Source organism: Chelonoidis abingdonii, chromosome 23, assembly GCF_003597395.2.
Source record: "Chelonoidis abingdonii isolate Lonesome George chromosome 23, CheloAbing_2.0, whole genome shotgun sequence".
Taxonomy (NCBI): Eukaryota; Metazoa; Chordata; order Testudines; family Testudinidae; genus Chelonoidis; species Chelonoidis abingdonii.
The window spans coordinates 242,455-266,428 of record NC_133791.1 but is presented as its reverse complement, the minus strand read 5'-3'; the positions used below and the strand labels follow the sequence as shown (position 1 = coordinate 266,428).

Here is a 23,974-nt window from a genome sequence, read left to right as displayed (position 1 = left end):
CGCCTCAGCCCCAATGGTTTTTTTGTAAAATTCCCTAGAGTGGCCCATCTATACAGAGGAAGGGCCCAATGGCAGGAGACTCAGACACTATGTCCTCTGGCTTCAGCTCACCACACCTCACCTTACTATTATTTGTAGTATCAGAGCACCTGGGAGTCCCAGTCGTAGACCAAGTCCCCATTGTGCAAGGTACTGGACTTTTTTTATTTTGTTTTGTAATCTCTGCTGTTGACAAACTGGCCCCCCATACACTGTGCCCCTAGGTAGCTTCCCTAAACGTGAGCACGGGAGGTATCCTGGGTTAACTAAAAGCTACAACCTTGCCACACTCTGAAGTACTTGCCCCGATGCATTTACGTATATCAGCCAATATTTTTAAAAATCTGTTCCTAAAAATAGGTTCCTAAATACATATTCAATAATTCATTGATGTAAACATTCATTAACTCAGCTTTAAGGGTGCCTGGTGGTATGATGTGCCTTCTACAACATCAAGTTCAGCAAAACTCAAAACTTCTGAAAACAAGGAAATGCAGAGTGAAGGTACGTGCCCACTAACCTTATCTCTGCCTCCCTGGAGCTGGCAATAGCTCCTGGAAATCATCTGTGTACGTGACAGGTGCATTTGCTATAGTAGGCATAGTTGTATTGACTAGTGAAAGGATTAGTTGTGAATGTTATATGAAGTGATCTGGGAGGGTGTGTGTTTGAGCCCCTTTCCTGATCTATGTCTGTGTGATCAATGGAAAGAAGTACATGTGTGCCTTGAGAGACTCAGTATGGGTTACTTCAGCTGTGTTGTGTAGGTTGTTAGTAGAAGGGCACAGGGGTCTCTGTGCCAGGGAACTGTGAGCAGTTGGATGAGAGATGAGTGTGGTCTGTGATTTTAATGAAGGGTAAGTGCATATAGTGTTAGATAGCATTGTAGGTAAGGGTGAAAGTGTTGTAAAATGCACCAGATGTGGTGATCTTTCAGTGGAGTAGGTTAAGTGTTTGAGGGTAGGGCAGGTGTAGATAGCTCCTGTACAATGTACAGGCAAGCCTGTGAGTATGTGTATTATCGATATCGCAGAGCATCGCTCAGAGATGGCAGAGTTAAAGTTGCATGGGTGTTAAACTTTGTATTGTCTGGTTTTCAAAACCTTAAGAGAGAGTTCTGCTGAACTCGACAATCTGGAAGGGAATGAGATACCGCCAGGCAACTTTAACTCGGCATTAGTTACATTTTTTGTCAATGAGTTTCTAGTGTTTGTTTTTTAACAGAAAGAGAACCCCTAACCCAACCCTGGGAGTTAGTGTAGGTGTGCAGTTCAGACATTACTGTGGCCAGGTATAATAATAATTACCTAGCTCCTCCATAGCTCTTTTCATCAGTCGGTCTCAGAGCATTTCACCAAGGAGGGAAACATCGTTATCGCCATTGTACAGGTGGAGCTGAGGTACAGAGAGATGAAAGGGTTCTACATAGCCATCTGCAGCATAGGAAGCTCATAGAGATGTGAAGTTGCTCATTCATCTCAATGTGATGTTCTCAGCTGAATGACAATGTTCCAGGTGGATAAATGCAGCCCAAAACAGTAGCTCTGAAAAATGTAAGCTGTTCCACTCATCTCAGTGGTGTTCTCATATCTACTCCCCCATGCCAGTGCTTGAGAACCTGTGAATGCATCAAGCGTGCCCATTCTCAACTACTCACCCCCGTCTCAGCAATGTGTTCTTGGTGCATGCTCCCAGCATGCCTGTTTTTACTAGGAGGCAGAGCTTCGCCAGATACCAGCTCACATAAGGGGACAGGGAGAGGGGCTCTGAGCCCTTTAGAGCAAAAAGGGCCCCCAGCTCCTGATTATCACATGAGGGACTAGGGAAAGGGGCTCTGACCCTGAGTGGGACGGAGGCCCCCAGATACTTACTATTGCATGGTGGCAAGGTTCCCCAAGATCCCAGCACACATACAGGAGGCAAGAATGTGAGGCTGACAGGCACCCTTTGCCCCAAACCCTTCTTCTCTTCCTGCCACTCACCTTCATGTCCACTCCTCCCAGTGTCCCACCTCTGCCCTCCCACTTCCTCTGACAAGAGCCCCCAATCCCAAATTTGGATCACTATGTTGGGGAAGAGCCAAAATGGCTTTTGTAAAGGGATAATGTGGATAAGGATGATCCATTGGATATAGTATACTTGGACTTTCGGGAAAGCCTTTGACAAGGTCCCTCACCAAAGGCTCTTAAGCAGATTATGTAGTCATGGGATAAGAGAGAAGCTCCTTTCATGGACCAGTAACTGGTTAAAAGATAGGAAACAAATGGTAGGAATTAACAGTCAGTTTTCAGAATGGAGAGGGGTAAATAGCGGGGTCTCCAAAGATTTGTACTGGACCAGTGCTGTTCAGCATTTTCAAAAATGATCTCTAAAAGAGGTAAACAGTGAGGTGACAAAGTTAGCAGACAATACAAAATTACTCAAAATAGTTAAGAGACAAGGTGGGGGAGGTAATATCTTTTTATTGGACCAACTTCTGTTGGTGAGAGAGACGAGCTTTTGAGCTACCCAGAGCTCAGCCTCAGGTTTGGGATAGGTACTTAAAGTGTAACTGCTAAATACGAGGTTGAACAGATTGTTCAGTCTAAAGATGACTGGCAAGAGTTACAAAGGGATCTCCCAAAAGTGGATGACTGGCCAAGAATGGGCCAATGAAATTCATTGTTGATAAAAGCAAAGTAATGCACATTGGAAAACATAATCGCAACTAAACATACAAAATGATGGGGCCTAAATTAGCTGTTACTGCTCAATAAATAATCCGTTAGTCTTTAAGGTGCCACCAGACTCCTTGTTGTTCTTGCTTAATAAAGAGATCTTGGAGTCATTATGGATAGTTCTCTGAAAACATCCGCTCAGTGTGGAGCGGCAGTCAAAAAGGCTAACAATGTTAGGAACCATTAGGAAAGGAACAGATAATAAGATAGAAAATATCATAATGTCACTAGATCAATCCATGGTATGCCCATGACTTAAGTACTGCATGAAGTTCTGGTCAGGGATGGCCTTACAAGTGGGTGGCGTGGTCAGGGAGGTGCCATGTGAGTGCAGTAAACTGTCGGGCGTGGGCTGCCAGAGTGGAGGGTGAGTGCAGGCAAGCCAAGGGCTGGGGGTGGGTAATGCCACTTGGAGCTGCCAGCCTGGTGGGGATGTACAGCCAGCAGGGCTTGTCCCTTCTTGCAGGCATAGGTAGTGGCTGCACACCTGCTGTCCTGCTTGGTGTTTGGGGATGTATGACCAGAGGAGTCCCCGGGCTCAGCAACACCTCACTGTGCAGCCTGTCTGGCTCTGGGGCCAGGAGCTGGTCCTCACACCCTGGACCCCACACTGTAGTTCGCAAACTCAAAGAAAGGGTGCCAAAATACAAATTCGCCCAGGGCACCATTTTTCCTAAGGCCAGCCCTGGTTTGGGTCACCCCAACTCAAACAAGATGTCCTAGAATTAGAAAAATTACAGAGAAGGGCAACAGAAATGATTAGGGGTATGGAACAGCTTTCATATGAGGCGAGATTAATAAGACTGGGATTTTTATTTTAGAAGAGAGATGATGGGGGGAGAAATATGATAAAGGTCTATAAATCATGAATGGTGTGAAGAAAGTGAATAAGGAAGTGTTATTTACCCCTTCACATAACATGAAAACCAGGGGTCATCCAATTAAATGAATAGGCAGCAGTTTTAAAACAAAGTATTTCTTCATACAACGCATAGTCAACCTGTGGAATTCCTCACCAAAGGATGTTGTGAAGGCCAAGACTATAACAGTGTTTAAAAGTGAATTAGATAAGTTCATGGAGGATAGGTCCATCAATGACTATTTGCTAAAATGGTCAGGAACGAAACCCAATCTCTGGGTGTCCCTAAACGTCTGAGTGCTAGTAATTGTGACTGAATGACAGAGTTTGGCTCTCTCAATAAAGTGCCCTGTTCTGTTCACTCCCTCTGAAGCACTGGTCACTTTTAGAAGACAGGATACTGGGCTAGATGGACCATTGGTCTGACCCAGTATGGCCATTCTTATGTTTTTATACTAACCTTACCCCATATCCCACAGGAGTCACAGCAACTTTTAACGATATCTGTGGAAAATGTGGATTTTAGAGCACTTAGAAGTCACCTGTTGACCAGAAAGAAGTCCTTAAGCATATCCTTAAATCCCATAGTTATAGTCAGGGGTGGCTCTATATATTTTGCCGCCCCAAGTACAGCAATCAGGCAGCTTTCGGTGGCATGCCTGCGGGAGGTCCACTGGTAAAGTGGATTTGGCGGCATGCCTGCAGGAGGTCCGCCAGCCTGTGCCTTTGGTGTACCTGCCGCTGAATTGCCGCTGAATTACCGCTGAACCTCCCGCAGGCATGCTGCTGAAGGCAGCCTGACAGCCGCCCTCAGAACAACTGGCACGCCACCCCCCATGGCTTGCTGCCCCAGGCACGCACTTGCTGCGCTGGTGCCTGGAGCCACCCCTGGTTACAGTTAAGGATAAGTACTTTGCTGAATCCAGGTTTATGTGGTTTGCCCAAAATTAAACAGCAAATTATAGGTGTAGAACAGCCAAGAATAGAATCTCTCTCTCGAGTATCAGCTCGGTATCTTAACCAGATGTATACCCCTCCTCGAAATATTTGCAGGAAATAGGAAGAAGTAATAAAAGATCATAGATTACATAGCACTTTAATGATGTTGAAGTGTTTCATGATATAAAGCCACCTTCCATCTCTTGATTTTGTGATAAAGTCAAACGGGGTTTTTCTAATTTTCACAGTGGATTTCTGTTGCTTCATATTCTCTGTACTTTACATGCTCTTAAATATCAATATAAATATAACGGGGGACTTTTTTATTATTATTAATTTCCAGGCACTACCTGATGTGACCCAAAAAGAATTAGCTATTCTTTCTTAATTAAATTATCCAAGTGTATGATACTTTTGATCGTGAAATGTCAATCATTCCTCTGTCCATTGAAGCATGCTATTGTGCTAAGGATGTGAAGGACCTTTATCCAAGCTTAATTTTAAAATATTTTCTGTAATTTGAACCTGTTTGCAAATGCCCTTCTTACTATGTCATTTACAGTGAAAGTCAGGTACAAAAGTATAACAATAGTAAACTTTATTCCTGAGATTTTTCAAAGACTCAAGGCATTTGGACAATCAGTTCCCATTAATAGTAATTGGGCATCCAAATTCATTAGGTGGCTTTGAAAATACACATTTTTAGTAACCAGATGCATGTGTAACCTGCCTATCAGTATTATATATAGGGTACTGCCAAAATAAAGTAGCTTCCAGGGAAGAACAAGGTACGATATGCTGCATGTCGCTTATAGTTAATACATGGAGTGTTTTGCTATGAGTGTTTAGCAGATTGTGCAGACTGGGAAATCCCATGAACTGCATCACAGAAATTCAGCTGTGGGAGTGTTAATCACTGTATAGGTTGCTAACAACCCCCATAACATTAAAATTATCACCATGAATTCTAATCTGTCCTCAAAATGAAAAAAAGTGAATACGTCAGAACTATGTTAAATTTAACTACCACTGATCTCAATTTCTGAATGACATTTTGTGGGCTGCAATGTGACACTTCATGCAGAAGTGAAGCAGCTGACTTCCCATCACTAGATATAGCACATTTTTCTATGCAAGGCAGCAGTGTGGCAGACGTATGTGCACTGTGACAGCAAAAGAAAATCTAATAAGATTGATTGTATTAATTATATTTACATATTAACTAAAGATAGTTATTACAGAACCATCACTGTTGATCATGTTTAGATTTACAGATTTTGTATAGCCTAATATGAATACTAATCATAATTTACACTTACTAGTGCTCTGTGTCAGAATTTATTCTGAGCAATGATACTTTCCAATTACATAGTGCTCTTTAAGTTAAATTCTGCCCTTATTTTCAATGGGGTTGGTCCAATAAAAGATCTCTCACCTATCTTGCCTCAATCAATGTGGTGTAAGTCTGTGCAGAACTTGGTCCTATATCTTGACAATCCTAAGCATTAGCCAACTGAAAGGAAAACTTTAAAGTGCTGTATAAATATTAACTAACTTGAAAATTTTCAAGTCATTGATTTTCTAGGAAGCTTTTTAGCAAGTTCACTCTTCTTTTAAGGAACTGAGAAAGGGGATGCTCCTTAGAATTCCTGAGCTAAAGTAAAAAAGTTTATTTAGCAACTCTTCTCTCTCATAAAACAAGCACCTGATTACACACACAAAAATTTGGATCCATCATGTTGTTTGTTTTCAATTCTTATTCTGAGCTCAATTAATGGTTTTCAGACTATTGATCAATTGGAAGATGAAAGGGATGCCACAGGGTAATAATAGAATGCTTACAGAAATACTTTAACTGAAGAGAGGAGAAAGTCTGCTTCAGAACAGAAGAAACATTAGCATCCTGGAGGGGGGTGGATAATGCTATATTGATACCTTCTCTGGAAGGGAGGATTAGCACTGCCCTTATATTAATTCCTCTGTGGGGAGATTAGTTCTGTCCCCTATTAATCCCTTGCTGGAGTGTGTGTGGAGGGATGGGTTAATACCGATCCTATGGATGCCAACTCCAGGGCTGTGCATACCAATCCCTTACAGATTGGGGTGGTGGTGCTGACCGATAATGATGCCAACTTTGGCGCAGTACATACTGATCCTCTATGGATTGGGGGGTAGTGCTGATACTGACGCCAACTGGTGGGCACTGTGGACTGATCCCCTATGGATCCTGGAGGGGTTGGTGCTCATTGATGCCAACTTGGGAGCAGTGCATACCGATCCTTTATGGATTGGGGCAGGGGTAGTGCTGACCCATAATGATGTCAACTCGGGGGCAGTGTGTACTGGGCCCCTATGGATTGGGGGGGTATAGTACACTATTGATGCCAACTCGGGGGCAGTGTGTACTGGGCCCCTATGGATTGGGGGGGGTGTAGTACACTATTGATGCCAACTCGGGGGCAGTGTGTACTGGACCCCTATGGATGGGGGGGGGTATAGTACACTATAGATGCCAACTCGGGGGCAGTGTGTACTGGCCCCCTATGGATTGGGGGGGTATAGTACACTATAGATGCCAACTCGGGGGCAGTGTGTACTGGACCCCTATGGATTGGGGGGGTATAGTACACTATAGATGCCAACTCGGGGGCAGTGTGTACTGGACCCCTATGGATTGGGGGGGTATAGTACACTATAGATGCCAACTCGGGGGCAGTGTGTACTGGACCCCTATGGATTGGGGGGGTATAGTACACTATAGATGCCAACTCGGGGGCAGTGTGTACTGGACCCCTATGGACTGGGGGGTATAGTACACTATAGATGCCAACTCGGGGGCAGTGTGTACTGGACCCCTATGGATTGGGGGGGTATAGTACACTATTGATGCCAACTCGGGGGCAGTGTGTACTGGACCCCTATGGACTGGGGGGTATAGTACACTATAGATGCCAACTCGGGGGCAGTGTGTACTGGACCCCTATGGACTGGGGGGTATAGTACACTATAGATGCCAACTCGGGGGCAGTGTGTACTGGACCCCTATGGACTGGGGGGTATAGTACACTATAGATGCCAACTCGGGGGCAGTGTGTACTGGACCCCTATGGACTGGGGGGTATAGTACACTATAGATGCCAACTCGGGGGCAGTGTGTACTGGACCCCTATGGACTGGGGGGTATAGTACACTATAGATGCCAACTCGGGGGCAGTGTGTACTGGACCCCTATGGACTGGGGGGTATAGTACACTATAGATGCCAACTCGGGGGCAGTGTGTACTGGGCCCCTATGGATTGGGGGGAGTGTAGTACACTATTGATGCCAACTCGGGGGCAGTGTGTACTGGGCCCCTATGGATTGGGGGGTATAGTACACTATAGATGCCAACTCTATAGATGCCGTTCGGACCGCTCCTCTGTGGATCCTGGGGGGCCCGGGGGTGGGATTAGGGCCGCGTGCTCTCGCCCAGCGGGAGGGGTGGCGCCCCCTGCACGTCCCCGCCCCTCAGCAGAGCCGCTTTCTGGTGGCTTGCGCCATCCCGTCGCGAGGCGGCCCGCCTACTGCAGCCGCCATTGGGTCATTGGGCCGTGGGCGGGGCCGAGCAGCCCCCACCCCGCCTCTGCAGAGCCCGCCCTGACTCAGCGCTAACCATCTGCAGAGGGGCGGGGCCGCTGCTGCGGAGGTGGTGTGACGCCCACCGAGCGTGACGTCACCGAAGCCCCCCTGCTCCCTCAGACGCGAGAGAGGCTCGAAGGGCGACTGCTCAGCGCCCTCGCTCCGGCTAAAGGTCACAGGAGCCCGCCGTTATCGCCCGCAAACGTAAAGGTGACGAGCCTGGAGCACCGCGTCACGCGTGGTGCCCGGGCTCAGGCGTCCACCCGGGGCGTCTCAAAGCCCCTCAGTCTGCCTCCCCCCCGCGCCAGTGAGTGTGAGGCCCAGGCCAGGGGCGACCCCATGCTCCCCGCCTTGCCATCTGTGTAGGTCCCTCCCTGGCAGCACTGCCTGTGCTGGGGCTTATGCCGCTCGCTGATGCAGCTCTCTTGGCTGGAGGCATCTGTGCACAGGAGTTGGGTGCCTGTGGAAAGTGACAGTGTGGAGCAATGAATCAGGATTTTACCCGTGTGTGTGCCCATTATCACCGCTAGGCCCTGGCTGACAGTCCAAATAGTGCTAGTTAGAGCCATGCATGGCTTGGAAGGGTGTCACCCTCCTTTACCAGGATAACCACCTAACAGCATCCAGTAACATTTTGCCCCCTTATACCAGTTTATGTTAAATTCTCATTTCTTTTCTTCTTTTAATGTTGGCATGCATGCTGGTATGCATTTAATACAAGGTTTTCACCATTTTCATGGAACACTTTTGAGATGGGTTTGAGAAGCTTAGTGTTTTAGGTGTTTTATGTAATGTCTCACTCTCTTTGAAGGCCTTCCACAACTTTTGAAGACTGTTTCATTACCATGCAAATAGAAATAGCCCCTTTTCAGGAAGCCTATTAGAAATACATCAGTCACAAAGCATAACTATGAAATATTAAAATCAATATTTATATACCAGATACAGTTCATAGAATCATAAAATATCAGGGTTGGAAGGGACCTCAGGAGGTCATCTAGTCCAACCCCCTGCTCAAAGCAGGACCAATTCCCAACTAAATCATCCCAGCCAGGGCTTTGTCAAGCCTGACCTTAAAAACCTCTAAGGAAGTCCACCACCTTCCCCTAGTAACCCATTCCAGTGCTTCCCACCTCCTAGTGAAAAGATTTTTCTTAATATCCAACCTAACTCCCCCACTGCAACTTGAGACCATTTACTCCTTGTTCTGTATCTGCTACACTGAGAACAGTCTAGATCCATCCTCTTTGGAACCCCTTTCAGGTAGTTGAAAGCAGCTATCAAATCCCCCCTCATCTTCTCTTCTGCAGACTAACAATCCTACTTCCCTCAGCCTCTTTCATAAGTTATGTGCTCCAGCCCCCCTAATCACTTTGTTGTCCTCCGCTGGACTCTTTCCAATTTTCCACATCCTCCTGTAGTGTGGGGCCCAAAACTGGACACAGTACTCCAGATGAGACCTCACTAATGTCGAATAGAGGGAATCTCATGTCCCTCTATCTGCTGGCAACGCCTCTACTTACTACCCAAAATGCTGTTAGCCTCTTGGCAAACAGGGCACACTGTCAACTCATATCAGCTTCTTGGTCCACTGTAACCCTAGGTCTTTTTCTGCAGAACTGCTTCCTAGCCATTCAGTCCTGTTGTAGCAGTACATGGGATTCTTCCATCCTAAGTGCAGGACTCTGCACTTGTCCTTGTTGAATCTCATTAGATTTCTTTTCAGAGCCAAACAAGGAATTTTTGTTGCCCAAGGCAAGGGCCAACTCCAGGCTCTTTGGCGGCAATTTGGTGGCGAGTCCCTGAGTCGGAGGGAGGACCTGCCACCGATTGCTGCCGCTGCTTCATTCATTCTTCGGTGTCAATTCAGCAGCAGGTTCCTGCGCCCCTCTGCTTTGTGCGCCCAAGGCAAGTGCCTCACTCACTGCCCTTGTTATGGCATTCTTTCTTTGGCCCAGTTCGCCTAATTTATCTAGGTCCCTCTGTATCCTATCCTACCCTTCAGTGTAGCTACCACTCCCTCCTAGTTTAGTGTCATCTGCAAACTTGCTGAGACTGCAGTCCACGCCATCCTCCAGATCATTAATAAAAGTACTGAACAATACCAGCCCCAGACCAACCCTTGGGGCACTCTGCTTATACCAGCTGCCAACTAGACATGGAGCCATTGATCACTACCCTTGAGCCCGTGATCTAGCCAGCTTTCTATCCACTTTATAGTTATTCATCAGCCCATACTTCTTTAACTTGCTGGAAAGAATACTGTGGGAGACCATATCAAAAGCTTCATATCAAGGATAACACACCCATCTTTTCCCCTCATCCACAGAGCCAGTTATCTCATCATAGAAGGCATTAGCTTAGGTTAGTCAGGCATGACTTGCCCTTGGTGAATCCATGCTGACTGTTCCTGATCACTTTCCTCTCCTCTAAGTGCTTCAGAATTGATTCCTTGAGGACCTGCTCCATGATTTTTCCAGGGACTAAGGTGAGACTGACTGGCCTGTAGTTCCCCAGATCCTTCTCCTTCCCTTTTTTAAAGATGGGCACTACATTAGCCTTTTTCCAGTCATCTGGGACCTCCCCCAATCGCCATGAGTTTTCAGAGATAATGACCAATGGCTCTACAATCACATCCACCAACCCCTTTAGCACCCTCGGATGCAGCACATCCGGCTCCATGGACTTGTGCTCGTCCAGCTTTTCTAAATAGTCCTAAACCACTTACTTTCTCCACAGAAGGCTGGTCACTTCCTCCCCATGCTGTGCTGTCCAGTGCAGTAGTCTGGAAGCTGATCTTGTTCGTGAAGACAGAGGCAAAAAAAGCATTGAGTACATTAGCTTTTCCCACATTCTCTGTCACTAAGTTGCCTCCCTCATTCACTAAGGGCCCCAAACTTTCCTTGACTTTCTTCTTGTTGCTAACATACCTGAAGAAACCCTTCTTGTTACTTGTAACATGTCTTGGTAGCTGCAACTCCAAGTGTGATTTGGCCTTCCTGATTTCACTCCTGCATGCCTGAGCAATATTTTTATACTCCTCCCTGGTCATTTGTCCAGTCTTCCACTTCTTGTAAGCTTCTTTTGTGTTTAAGATCAGCAAGGATTTCACTGTTAAGCCAAGCTGGTCGCCTGCCATATTTACTATTCTTTCTACATATCCGGATGGTTTGTTCCTGCAACCTCAATAAGGATTCTTTAAAATACAGCCAGTTCTCCTGGGCTCCTTTCCCTGTCATGTTATTCTCCCAGAGGATTCCACCCATCAATTCCCTGAGAGAATTCATATTAGGGAAGGTAGGCATTGTCAGATACAGTTCTATTTATTTAGATACGCTTATCCTTGGTTGTTCTTTGTGCACCTTGTGTTTACTGTCTCATTGGGGGATCTCATTTTTAGTTCTAACTGGGAAAGGAGTTATTTTGTGTGATTGGCTTGATGGCTGAGGGGTTTGTCTTTTTGGCACATTCTCTGATAAAGGTTAGCTGTGTGTTGACAAGCATATTAAGTTAAAAAGAGAAAATACTATATGTTGTTTCTCATTTCCCCTAATTTCTGTCTACGTATACATGAAATATAATAATAGTCATAGTTAATATTGAGCCTGGTAAGTTCTTTATTCTTTGCATTTATTTTATTGTGCTGTGCTGTCTGTTCATAGTTACCTTTACATTTTAGTAAATAAAATAAATGTTATCGTCATTAGGGAAAGAAGATTTTCAAACCCTGACATAATTATGACTGATATAAGCATCTGTAAAATGCCTCCTCACTTCTGAGCAAAGGGGTGAAACATTTTCATTCTTTGTGCCAAATGTGTCTTAATGTGTCCTTTCTCCTCCTCGCAGTGTTTCATCCCTGGGTGTAACCTTCTGCTTATATTCTGGCACTCGTTTGACTCTTGTACATGGAAATATTGGTGATTTGGAAACGTTTAGTAGTTGAAAGTCAGGTTTCCTTATTACTTTCCTTTCTGCTGTGTTTTGGCAAGAAATGGGTTAAGAAGAAGAGCATGTCCTTTAGGGGGTGGTGTAGGGCTGTTCCATGTATCCCGGAGGGAGGACAGAGAACTTCGAGCAGAAATTATCCATATTGTACTATTTTAAAACAAAATGCTAAATTACCAAACGCATCTGTCAGAGCACGACAAGGAAGAGGACGGTCTGGGGCATGTGCACTAGCAAGCGTCAGCCTGCAAACCCTGCGACAGCAGCGCCCTTCCTGCGGCCAATAAAAGGCCCCTCCGGAGGGAAGCGGATTCCGCCTGCCGCCCTGTAGGTAAGGAGCTGCCTGGGGGCTGCGCGCTCCCAGGCCGGGCCGGAGCTTTCCCTTGGTTTCCTTCCCCACGGATCTCCGCGTTATTGCCGCAGGTACTGTCTCCGCGCCGCTGTAGGCCGGAGTGAGGCAGGCGGCACAGAGCCCGTGGGACGCCAGGGTATGAGCCGGAATCCCGGCTGCTAAGGGCCCTGGAGCCTGAACCAGCAGTGCGTGTGTCGGGGTCCGTGAGAGTGTCGGCTGGCTACAAACGGCCCCTGCCTGCCTGAGACCATGTAGCTTCAGGTCTGACCCTCTGTAGTTTCACCCGCACGGGCCTGTGGCTACAAATCTCTTTAATATCTCTTCTTGCTGGCACTGTGGTCTTGATCACTCTGCAGTATAATTTTGTGCTGTTCCTCTTCCTAGTTTTTGTTTATACATTCTGAAAAATAATCTTGTGCATTCAAATGCCTCATCCCCTACATTTAAAAATAGCTGTTGAGACATAAATATTCTGTCTAGCTTGGCTGAGTTCATAAGCCACTAAAATGTATTTATTTTCTGGCTGGCATATAGTATTTTTCCCAACTGCGTTTGGGTTGGTGTCTTAAAAGGACACCATCTTGTTCCCAGCTTTCCTGGGGCTGCCTTTCCTATTTGCACCAGTCAGCAGTCATTGGTCCCAGAAATGTGCATTTACCCATATAGGGGGGATGATCTTAATTTACTGGCTGCCACTGGAATAGTAGGATGTGCTTGCATGAGACTACAGAGGGAGCAAGATAATAGATTTATTTGCTGTGCGTAGTCATCCTGTTCTGAGTAACTTAGTTCTGCAATCTCCATGAATAATAATTTATTTTTATTCTGGTAGCACCCACAATGTGCTAGGCACTGTACACAAATGCCTTCAGAGGAGGGCATAGAGGTTACTCCAAAGAATTTGCAGTCTCTGAAGATAAGAAATTTGTAAATGGCAGAGAGGAGGAATACAAACAAAATGTGTACAGCTTCTATATTTGTCGTGTGTGTGTATATACATGAACCATGCTTGACAACTCTTCAGCCTATTTGTTATTAGTTAGCCAATTTCTCATGAAAATAAGTTTTGCAGATTCTTATGACTCTTTTGAAGAAAAGTATCAACTCTTTTATTTAGTACTCCCTTATTGACACAGTGCCTGGAAGTTCTTGCTATGACTACATGAGTCAGTTTACTTGCTCAGTGGATTTGGTGCTTAATTGGCAGAAAATAAAACTCCATAACAAATTAGGAGTTACTATACTAGATTAGACCAGAGGTCCATTTACTGTAATTTAGCATCGTGTCTCTTGACGGGCTGGATACCCCATACTGTACTTCAGAGGAAGGTGCAGTAGACAGTTATTCCCTAAATCTGCCTATAGGAGAAGCTTTTTCTTAATCCCGTTAACTGGTGGCTGGTTTATGCCCTGAATCAGAAAGAAAGGTTTTATATCCCTCATATTCTGTCTCTTTGACCATTCTTATGCATATAATATATAAACTAATCTAAAAAATATTATACTAAACTGTTGGCCTCAGTGGTATCTTGTGATAGTGAGTTCCGTAGCAGAAATATTCAATGTGTATTTTTAAAAGTATTTTTATAGGCTCCTGTGAAAAGAGGTAATGGTAGTTAAGTCCAGAGTAGAGAGACAATTCTTTGGCCACGTCTTTTGTGAATGTGTACAGAAAATGGCTTGTTGCTCACTAATTGCTGCTACTGCTGAAGAAACCGAGTAAAGCAGAGAACAATAAAATTACATTTAGCAAATCCTATTCCCCTAGCCTCCAAATTTATCTAGGTGACTGTGAGTAACACTTTTTTCTTATAAAGAATGCCCAGACTATATGTACGTTTTTTCAGGTGGAAACCCCCTTACTGGAAAAAAAATCCTTACTAAACAGAGTGGGTGAGTTGTGAAATGCCTCCATTCCCAGTGGTCATCAGTGTTGCTATCTTACAAGTGACTTTTTGGGTCATCAGAAAGTTGTTGTGTTTAACAAAAGATTTGTCCCATAAACATAAATTTAATAGGTAGTTTATGTGCCACTTAATATTCTTCTTTTAGATTCTCTTGAAAATCTGGCTGCCCATTTAGTCTTAAATATCTATTTTGGAGCCTAATTTTTTAAAAGAATCTTCCTTTGTTCTGTTCAGTCACTTCAGGGCAGTTTCCCCACCCTCCTCCCCACAGAGATTGGGAAATGCCAGAAAACATATTAATCAGACATGTGAAGACATGGGTAGAATCGTTACAAATCACGGGAAACTCCTCCTGCAGCATGCTGTCCAGAAACTAAATACCAAATATGGGTTTAAAATCTAGTTAAACCCTTCTAATAAGAGTTGTAAACAAGACCTCAAGTTGGAGTCAATAATCTCTCTCCCCATCTCTGTGGGTGTGCACTCTGAAAGGAAATCTGATGTTCACTTTAACATTAACACTGGCAAATATATATTATGTAACATTCTTGATTAGACCAGGCTTCTCTTTCCAGCTCTGAATTGATGCACTGTATCCTGTTGGACAAGTTGTTTAACCCTTCTGTGCCCTAGTTTCTCTGTGTAAAATAATGGTGGCATAATTCACAGAATTGTGACTGTTTTGAGATCCTTTCAATTAAATGTGATACAGAAGTGCAAAACAGTATTATTCTGTGGTGTATTTTGCTATTGGGCAACATTTGAATGAGGCACAAGAATTGCCTCTCTAAGAAGAGGCTTTTATTGGAAATAATCTGTTTGAAACAAAATGATCTATTTCCTTCATAAATTTCTATGCAGTATGGTAGAAATAATGGCTTCTTACAAAACTCAGTCACCACCTCATGATGAAATCTAGGGCAGTGGTTCTCAACCAGGGATCTGGGACCCCCTGGAGGGCCTTGAGCAGGTTTCAAGGGGGCCTCCAAGCAGGGCCACCATTAGACTCGCTGGGACCCAGGGGAGAAAGCCAAAGCCCCACTGCATGAGGCTGAAGCCCAGGACCCTGATCCCCGCCACCCAGAGTGGGAGCTGAACAGTGTAGCTTTGTGGGGGGCCCAGGCAATTGCCCTGCTTGTTATCCCCTAACACTGGCCCTGGCTTTTACATGTAGAAAACCAGTTATTGTGGCATAGATGTGCTGTGGAGTTTTTATAGCATGTTATGCGTGTGGGAGGGCTCAGAAAGAAAAAGGTTGAGAACCTCTGGTCTAGGGAATTCACCCTCTAACAGTCTCTCTTTGTTCCTTGAGCAGACTATTTGCTCTTTGGACTCTAGAAGCTTCAGTGCAGCGGTGGGGCCCAGTGAAAATCAGAAGTACATCTTAAAGCTGTTAAAACATGGCCTCAAAAAGAGCCTTAGTGATTCTGGCTAAAGGAGCAGAGGAGATGGAAACGGTTATCCCCACTGATGTTATGAGAAGGGCTGGAGTGAGTATGAAAACCACTAGAACTTTTTATGACCATTTGTTGAAACCAAAAGTATTCTCACCTTGAATCAATCCTCAGTGATGGAGAGATTGTTTTATTCAGTGGCCTCCTGGATGAACATGCATCTGGACCCTTTTATTTGTGGCGTGAAAGACAAATGCTCACTCATCCACAAGTACTCATTGCTGCAGAATATAAATTCATAGATTCAATAGACCATAAAATGTACCTTTTAGAAGAAGCATCCAGTCTTGATTTAGAAATTATCAGTGATGGAGATTCAACCATTGGAACAATTTACCAAGGGTTGTGGTGAATTACTCTCATTGGAACTAAGGCATACATTTATATCAATCTGAATCTGGCTAGCTCCACCTTCCAGATATTGGATTGTGTCACATCTTTTTCTGATAGATTGAGGAGCCCATTATCAGATATTTTTCTCCAAGTACGTACTTACAGATTACAATCAAGTCGCACTTTAACCTTCTCTTTGTTAAGGTAGATTCAAGTAGCTCAATCTATTTATCGCTATAAAGCATCTTTTCTAATCCTTTAATTGTTCTTGTGGGTCTACTCTGAGCCCTCTCCAATTTATCAACATTCTCTTGACTTGTGGACACTAGAACTGGACACAGTATTCCAGCAATAGTCACAGCAGTGCCAAATACAGATGTAAAATAACCTCTCTACTCTTGCTCAAGATTCCCCTGTTTATGCATCCAAAGATTGCATTAACTCTTTTCACCACAGTGTTGCACTGGGTGGGATTATACACTGCAGCCCCAATATCTTTTTCAGAGTCGCTGCTTCCCAGGTTGGAGTCTCCCATTGTGTAAGTATAGCCACATTCTTTGTTCCTAGATGTATTCATTTACATTTAGCCATATTAAAATGAATGTGTTCCAAACAATGTAAAGACATTTAAGTTGTGAACCTAGCAGTGACTACGGCATGTATTTAGGTGTCTATCATCCCTTCAAAATATGTGCAACTCCTGTGTTAGTGGAGAGAGTTTTCTTTTTGGGGGGGAAGACTAGACCCCTTTGTACACATCAAGCTAATGCCCTTGATCATCTCACTCAAATCTCTCCTTGAAGCTCTGCTTTCATCTAGTAGTCTGTCACTTACCACCTATAGAGTGCTCCCGATTTATCACCTGTGCATCTGCAAGTATAGGCAATAATCCGATCTTGATCAGGTGCAAGAGTGATAAATAAGATTTAAATTCTCACTTTGCAGTTTTTAATGACCAGAACCCCAAATCTGTGCACATGAAACAGCCAAAATAAAATTCTACCTCTCCCCTTCTTTTTCATCCCATTAATTTGTTCACTCCCTTGTCCTGGTGCTCCTTGGGCACAGATCTTTCCTTATTTTATACCTACAGATTTCTGTGCACATCTATGGAACTGTGACCAAGTAGCTGAGAGTAAGGAGTCTGGAGCTGAATAAACAGATTTAGAGAGTGTCCTGGGCACCAGGACCAAAGAGATAATGGATCATTTAACAGCCTCCTTAATCTGACACTACTTTAATCTAGAAATTTGTGGAATGCTGGATTATGTGATACATCTGTTAGACCTTCCAGATTCAAATAACTAATCTTACTGCAGGTCCTTCTCATTTAATTTTACTTTTGAGGTGGGAAACTTTTGGTTTTAGTCTGATTCTCTACAGCTTCTACTATTGCTTGGTTTAAATAATCTTTTAAACAAAATACACCTCTGCATACAACTTCAGAATTGTCATCTGCATCCCCTTAAAGCAGTGCATTTTCCTGTTGTAATGGTGTCTATTTTTCTGTCAGATCAAGGTGACTATTGCAGGTTTAACAGGAAAAGATCCAGTGCAGTGTAGCCGAGATGTCTTCATTTGTCCTGATGCCAGTCTAGAAGATGCCAGAAAAGAGGTTTGTCATACTGACTTAGCATAACGCTTTATGGGACCTTCTTCACAGGTTGACAGTGGAGTTGGAAGGTTATTAGTAACGCCCAGTTTGACTGATTGCAGCAGCATTGCACAAACCCAGGGACGCATAATTTAATTCTCTCCCTTCTAGTGTTGTCCTCCAACACACTGTCTTAGTTTTGCATAATTTTTAACATTCTGTCCAGGTATTTGACTTGGTAAAATGTTTAAGTCCAAAATTACTGTAAATGTTATCCAGACTCTCTGACAAAATAGCATAATTTGGAACAACAGAAAGTTTCTGTTCAGGAAGGAAGGTGCTGCTTAGGGAGCTTTGCAGCATAGCACCTATCATCACATTGCAGAGCTGTCAGTCACACTCTGGAGCACTTAAACTCCCCCATCCACAAAGACTTATTTATGTAGGTAAAGTTTGCTTCAAAACAAGTTTCTCCAGCAGTTCTTGGCCTGGTGTATAGAAAATGAAACAGTGTTTTTCTAGTAGCTCCATTAGGTGAAATATTTTGGTCGCTCATCAGACTACCTTTTGCGTAAAGAGCCTTTCAGAAGCAGAAAAGTTAGAATTCCTCTGCTTCTCATTTTAGTATGTTTTAACAGTCATAAAGACAAACTCCTGTGTGAACTTGCATGCTCTTCTCCTGTAGAATTCTGCTAAGTAAGCATTTCTTTCTTTGTTTAGGGGCCTTATGATGTGGTGGTCCTGCCAGGTGGTAACCTAGGAGCTCAAAATTTGTCAGAGGTAAAATCATAAAACCTGAAGATAATTCAAAGGCCTGCCCATATATCTATACGTGTTGCTTATATTCTCCTGCTACTGCAGCAAATTCAATCCAACATTTAAAACAAACAAACAAAAACATGGTAAGCGGTGCAGCTGCAGTCTTAACCGGAGTTAGCCTGTGTAAAAATGGGGAAGTACTCTGTTATATACATTTGTAGTATGGAGATGCAACATGTTGTTGTAAATGATTATTGAACAGGATATAAAGTATTTTGATGCCATAAGAAGTTAGGAATTGCCATACTGGATCCAATTTAAGGTTCATCTAGTCCAGTATCCTGTCTAGCAGTGGGCAGTAGCATCTCCTTTAGTGGAAGGTTTAAAAACTAGGGCTGTTGATTAATCACAGTTAACTTGCGCGATTTAACTTAAAAAAAAAAAAATTGCAATTAATCATAGTTTTAATTGCACTGTTAAATAATAGAATATCAATTGAAATATGTTGGATGTTTTTCTACATTTCCAAATATATTGATTTTAATTACAACACAGAATCAAAGTGTACAGTGCTCACTCTCTATTATTTTTATTACAAATACTTGCATCTGACTCAGATGATGGAAGTGAACGTGTCAATCTGCACTGCTTTGGATCGTTATCGAGCAGAACCCATTGTCAGCATGGACACATCCTCTGGAATGGTGGTTGAAGCATGACGGGACATATGAATCTTTAGTGCATCTGGCATGTAACTATCTTGCAACACTGGCTACAACAGTGTCATGCGAATGCCTGTTCTCACTTTCAGATGACATTGTAAACTAGAAGCAGGCAGCGTTATTGTTTGTTTGTCTGAGCAATTGGCTGAACAAGAAGTAGAACTGAGTGCACTTGGAGGCTCTAAAGTTCTACATTGTTTTATTTTTGAATGCAGTTATTTTTTGTACATAATTCTACATTTGTACATTCAACTTTCATGATAAAGAGACTGCACTACAATACTTGTATGAAGTGAACTGAAAAATACTATTTTTTTTTTTACAGCACAAGTATCTGTAATAAAAATAAATATAAAGTGAGCCCTGTACTCTTGTGTTCTGTGTTTGTAATTGAAATCAATATATTTGAAAATGTAGAAAACATCCAACAATATTTACATGATATTCTATTATTGTTTAACAGTATACTTATTAGCAATTAATTTTTTAAATCACTTGACAGCCCTAATAAAAAACCCTCATTAAGTAGATGTGGAATAATTTAACCTAGCAAATTGATCTCGTTGTCTCTCATAGTTAACAATTGGCTTAAGCCCTGAAGCATGAAGTTTAATAGAACTTCCAAAATGTTACGTATGTTGATAACTCTTAATATCCAGTCTCATTTTGAATCATGTTGAGTTCTTGGCTTCAGCTACTTCCTGTGGCAAAAGTTCAATCACATGTTGTGGGAAAAAGTATTTCCTTTTATTGGTTTTGAATTTTTCACCTTTTGATTGACTGTTGCCTGTCTCATAACACTAAAACAAAAATTCCTGATCTACTTTCTCTACATAATTAACTATTTTCTGTATTTATTACAGACAGTGCAGCATGATTTGTGGGTGGGTGGGTTTTTTTGTTTTTAAATAATTACTTAATGTTACATTATTTCTTTGTGCAGTCTCCTGCTGTGAAAGACATTTTAGTGGACCAGGAGAACAGAAAAGGCTTAATTGCTGCTATTTGTGCAGGTACAGTAATGAACTATGTTGTATTGTCACCTACGCGGCTGCTTTCAAAGACTGTCTGGGCAGCTACCTTCTTTAGCAAACTCTTTTTCAGTGCTGTTGTGTCCCAGTAGCTCAGCAGCAAGAGTAAATGTAACATGCATAAAATTCAAATGGGGGGGAGGGGGAGAGCTATAATCTAACATGAGGCGCTCTGTAAAACAGTGTGAAGCTTAACTACAAGTTGCCAACACTCCTGATGCTGCTTCTTGTCAAAGTTACTGGTGTGGGGTTAGCTGCTGTAAAATACAAAGTGAAATGCAATATATAGGGTTCTACCAAATTCACAGCTGTGAAAAACACATCACAGCCATGAAATCTGGTCTTTGGTCTTTTGTGTACTTTTTACCCTATACTATACAGATGTGTTTCCCAAACTGGGGGTCCCAACTCAAAAGCGGGTCACGAGGGAGTCGCACAGTTATTGTAGGGCAGTCGTATTGTCAACCTTACTCTTGCACTGGCTTCAGAGTTGGGTGGTCAGAGAGCAGCAGCTATTGGCCAGGCACCCAGCTCTGAAGGCTGTGCCGTGCCAGCAGAAGCACAGAAGTAAGGGTGGCAATACCATACCATGCCATTCTTACTTCTGCACTGCAGCTGGCGGTGGCTCTGCCTTCAGAGCTGGGCTCCCAGCCAGGAGTAGCTGCTGTCCAGCTGCCGAGCTCTGAAGAAAGCACTGCCACCAGCAGCAGCACAGAAGTAAGGGTGGCAATACCATGACACCCCCTACAATAACCTTATAACCTCCCCACAACACCATTTTGGATGTTGGGACCTTTTTGGGACCTCTACCATTACAACACCATGAACTTTCAGATTTAAATATCTGAAATTGTGAAATTTAGGATTTTTAAAAATCCTATGACAATGAAATTGACCAGAATGGACCGTGAATTTGGTAAGCTGCTGGCAATATATTAGGGTGTTCTATAAAATAGGTGCTTGTGCTAGGAGTCTCTCTGCTAGGAGCTATTTGCTAGCAGTACACAGTCAATAGAAATTTCTTAGACAAAATAATGTGGCCCTCTGTTGCCCTTTAGTTTTGAAAGAAAAATTGTTAATATAAGATTACAGGTTCACCATTCCTCATCCACATGGCAGTGGTAATGAGAATTATTCTGGCCTGGCATGGCTGCCTAGACAGATTGCATGACCAGGTATCTTATTCATTTCTTTATAAAGTGCTTTGAGATGTCTGGGGTATGAAAAGTAATATAAGCAAGTGCCAGCTCTACTAGCTGGTGGTCAGGAGAAGGCTTTGATAAGTAATTTCCTTCTGCCCACTGACATGTATAAAATGTATGTATTTAGTGTAGTCATATGCATTTTTGGAATGCGTCTTTCACTTTTGTTTTTGATACGTCTTTGTTCTTTTGAGTGCTGTGGAAGTATAGAATGTCATTAAATTTGCTGTCACTAGATTTATCTGATGCCTCAGCCCAGGGATCTGCAGAGTTTTGAATTTCCTCACACTTGAGGGATGATAGTTTTCTGTTTATCCTCCTGCTTTTGCTACAAACAGTCAATATGAATTTTCAACAGTTCTGTAAAGGAAACCTTTCCTAATAATGGAAGTTCACTTGAAAAGAGTCACTGATTTAATTATAACTGTTTGCAAAGCAAATTTCTAGCTGAATAACACAAAAGTTGTTTCTTTCCTGGAACTGGCCCATGAATGAGTCAAACTTGAACAACAAACAGAAACTGGTAAATTAGGCAATTATTATTTTCTGGAATTCCCATAATGGTTTTTTCCAGGTCATTTGTTATATAACTTTCTGCCACATTCCTTCCTCAATTCAGTTCAAATGGGAAGTGTTATCTCCTCTTCTAAATGCTGTTATTACAAATAAAAAAGTTACAGGTGCTAGTCCATGATTTGGCTAAGATATTGTATGTTAATACCCTTCCTTGGACACTTGGCACACAGATGACTCAACTGTGAAATTTCCCCCAGAATATTTGTAATTAATCCTTATTAGCAGCTCTCTCTTCAGTGTCACATTCTGCCTCTTTTTCCCAAGTTAAGCAGATATCCTAACAGTATGACTGACTTGTTGTAGAAGATGGGAGTCAAATACAGTGATCACTTAATCTGCAAAACAGTAGTTTTTATTCAAAGATTTAGAACTAAATAACTTTCTGGTTTTTGATATACGTTCTCTCCCATGGCAGATTGATTTTGTTTCAAGGAAATGTAGGACACCATGTACCTGTATCTCTGTTGGGTGCTTGCATTTGCTCTTTTATTGTTCTCATGTGGGCCTGGTCTGTGTTTGCATCCATGCTAGGCCTCTCCTGGGATTTTGTGAGGCTCATTCTTTGAATGTTTGTTGAAAAGTTCTTGTCTCCAATTGAGTTTACACTAGTGACAGGCTCACTTTGTATTACTTGCAGGTCCCACTGCCCTGATGGCACATGGGATAGGGTTTGGGAGGAAAGTTACAACACACCCTTTGGCCAAAGATAAAATGATGAAAGGAGGTAGGTAAAAGGCAAATGGAGGTGTTAAACTTAGTGTTTGTCTGTCCTGAATACTGTGGAGGAAATGGATCCACAGACCCATGCCCTTCAGTATTAATGCTGGCCAGAAAGAAGGGCGGTGGAGGAGGAGACAAAACACTTCTAGGAGCATTTTCCTCTCCTATTTGAGGCCTGCCAGCTCTCTCCTTTCTGAATTCTTACCTAAAAAAACCCCAGCAACCAAACTGAAATGGTACCCTTCTTACCTTCCAGAAACCCTAGCTGTTAAAGGGTGATATTTTTCTCATGTAGCAAAGTGCTGGGATTTGGGGAAAGCATGTCATGCACGTTTTTCATTGCACTTTCTCACCACTAAATGGAAGGAGTGGAAGAGAGTGTAGCAGAAAAGGGGAAATATGGAGATGGGAGGAGTATCTACCACTTCCCTCCCAGAGGGAGCTTGAAAATCTCCTAACAGCAAGTTTATAGAGGCATTCTGTGATTTCTAGACATGCCCTGAGAATTAAGAGGCACACTAAATCTTTCTCAGAGTTGATGGTTTTTGTTATCAGGGTATATGTTGGTTTAGGGTAAGTATAAACTTATAAGACATTAAAAAGCGACAGAGTCCTGTGGCACCTTATAGACTAACAGACGTATTGGAACATGAGCTTTCGTGGGTGAATATCCACTTCATCACATGCATCTGACGAAGTGGGTATTCAGCTATGAAAGCTTATGCTCCAATACGTCTGTTAGTCTGTAAGGTGCCACAGGACTCTTAGTCTGGATCTGTAAAAAGCGACAAACACGGCTACCTCTCTGATACTTATTAGACTTTGTCACTCTGAGATAGTCTTTTTTGTTTTATTTTCCTTATTAACTAGTGTTGCAAATCCATACATCACTATAGCGCTGATTAAAATATTACCTGGTGTCCTGTCTAAGTACAATAAGTTACAGTCATGGTCAATTTGAACCATGTCCCTTCCTCCTCCTAGAATGTGGTCTGGGTAAGGTCATAGTCTTCCATTTGGCACTAGCTGCTGGCTTCTCCAACCTGGGATTCGTTTCCAAGGTGAGGCTTAGGCCACGTCTACACTACGGGATAATATCGAATTAGCTAAAATCGGTTTTATAAAACTGATATTATAAATTCGATTTCATGCGGCCACACTAGGCACAGTAATTCGGCGTTGTGCGTCCATGGTCCGAGGCTA

General features: G+C 43.0%; 1 protein-coding gene across 1 annotated transcript in view; it reads left to right on the top strand.

Moving 5' to 3' along the window:
- Positions 1-241: 241 nt before the first annotated feature.
- PARK7 (Parkinsonism associated deglycase) overlaps positions 242-23,974 on the top strand; it is a 26,981-nt gene continuing 3,248 nt past the window's right edge. Inside the window, exons 1-6 of the mRNA XM_032763855.2 lie at positions 242-543; positions 15,696-15,870; positions 17,681-17,782; positions 18,482-18,541; positions 20,186-20,255; positions 22,689-22,775. Of these exons, the coding sequence (XP_032619746.1) occupies positions 15,781-15,870; positions 17,681-17,782; positions 18,482-18,541; positions 20,186-20,255; positions 22,689-22,775 (409 nt within the window). The 5' untranslated portion in view covers positions 242-543; positions 15,696-15,780. The remainder of the gene's footprint in view (positions 544-15,695; positions 15,871-17,680; positions 17,783-18,481; positions 18,542-20,185; positions 20,256-22,688; positions 22,776-23,974) is intronic.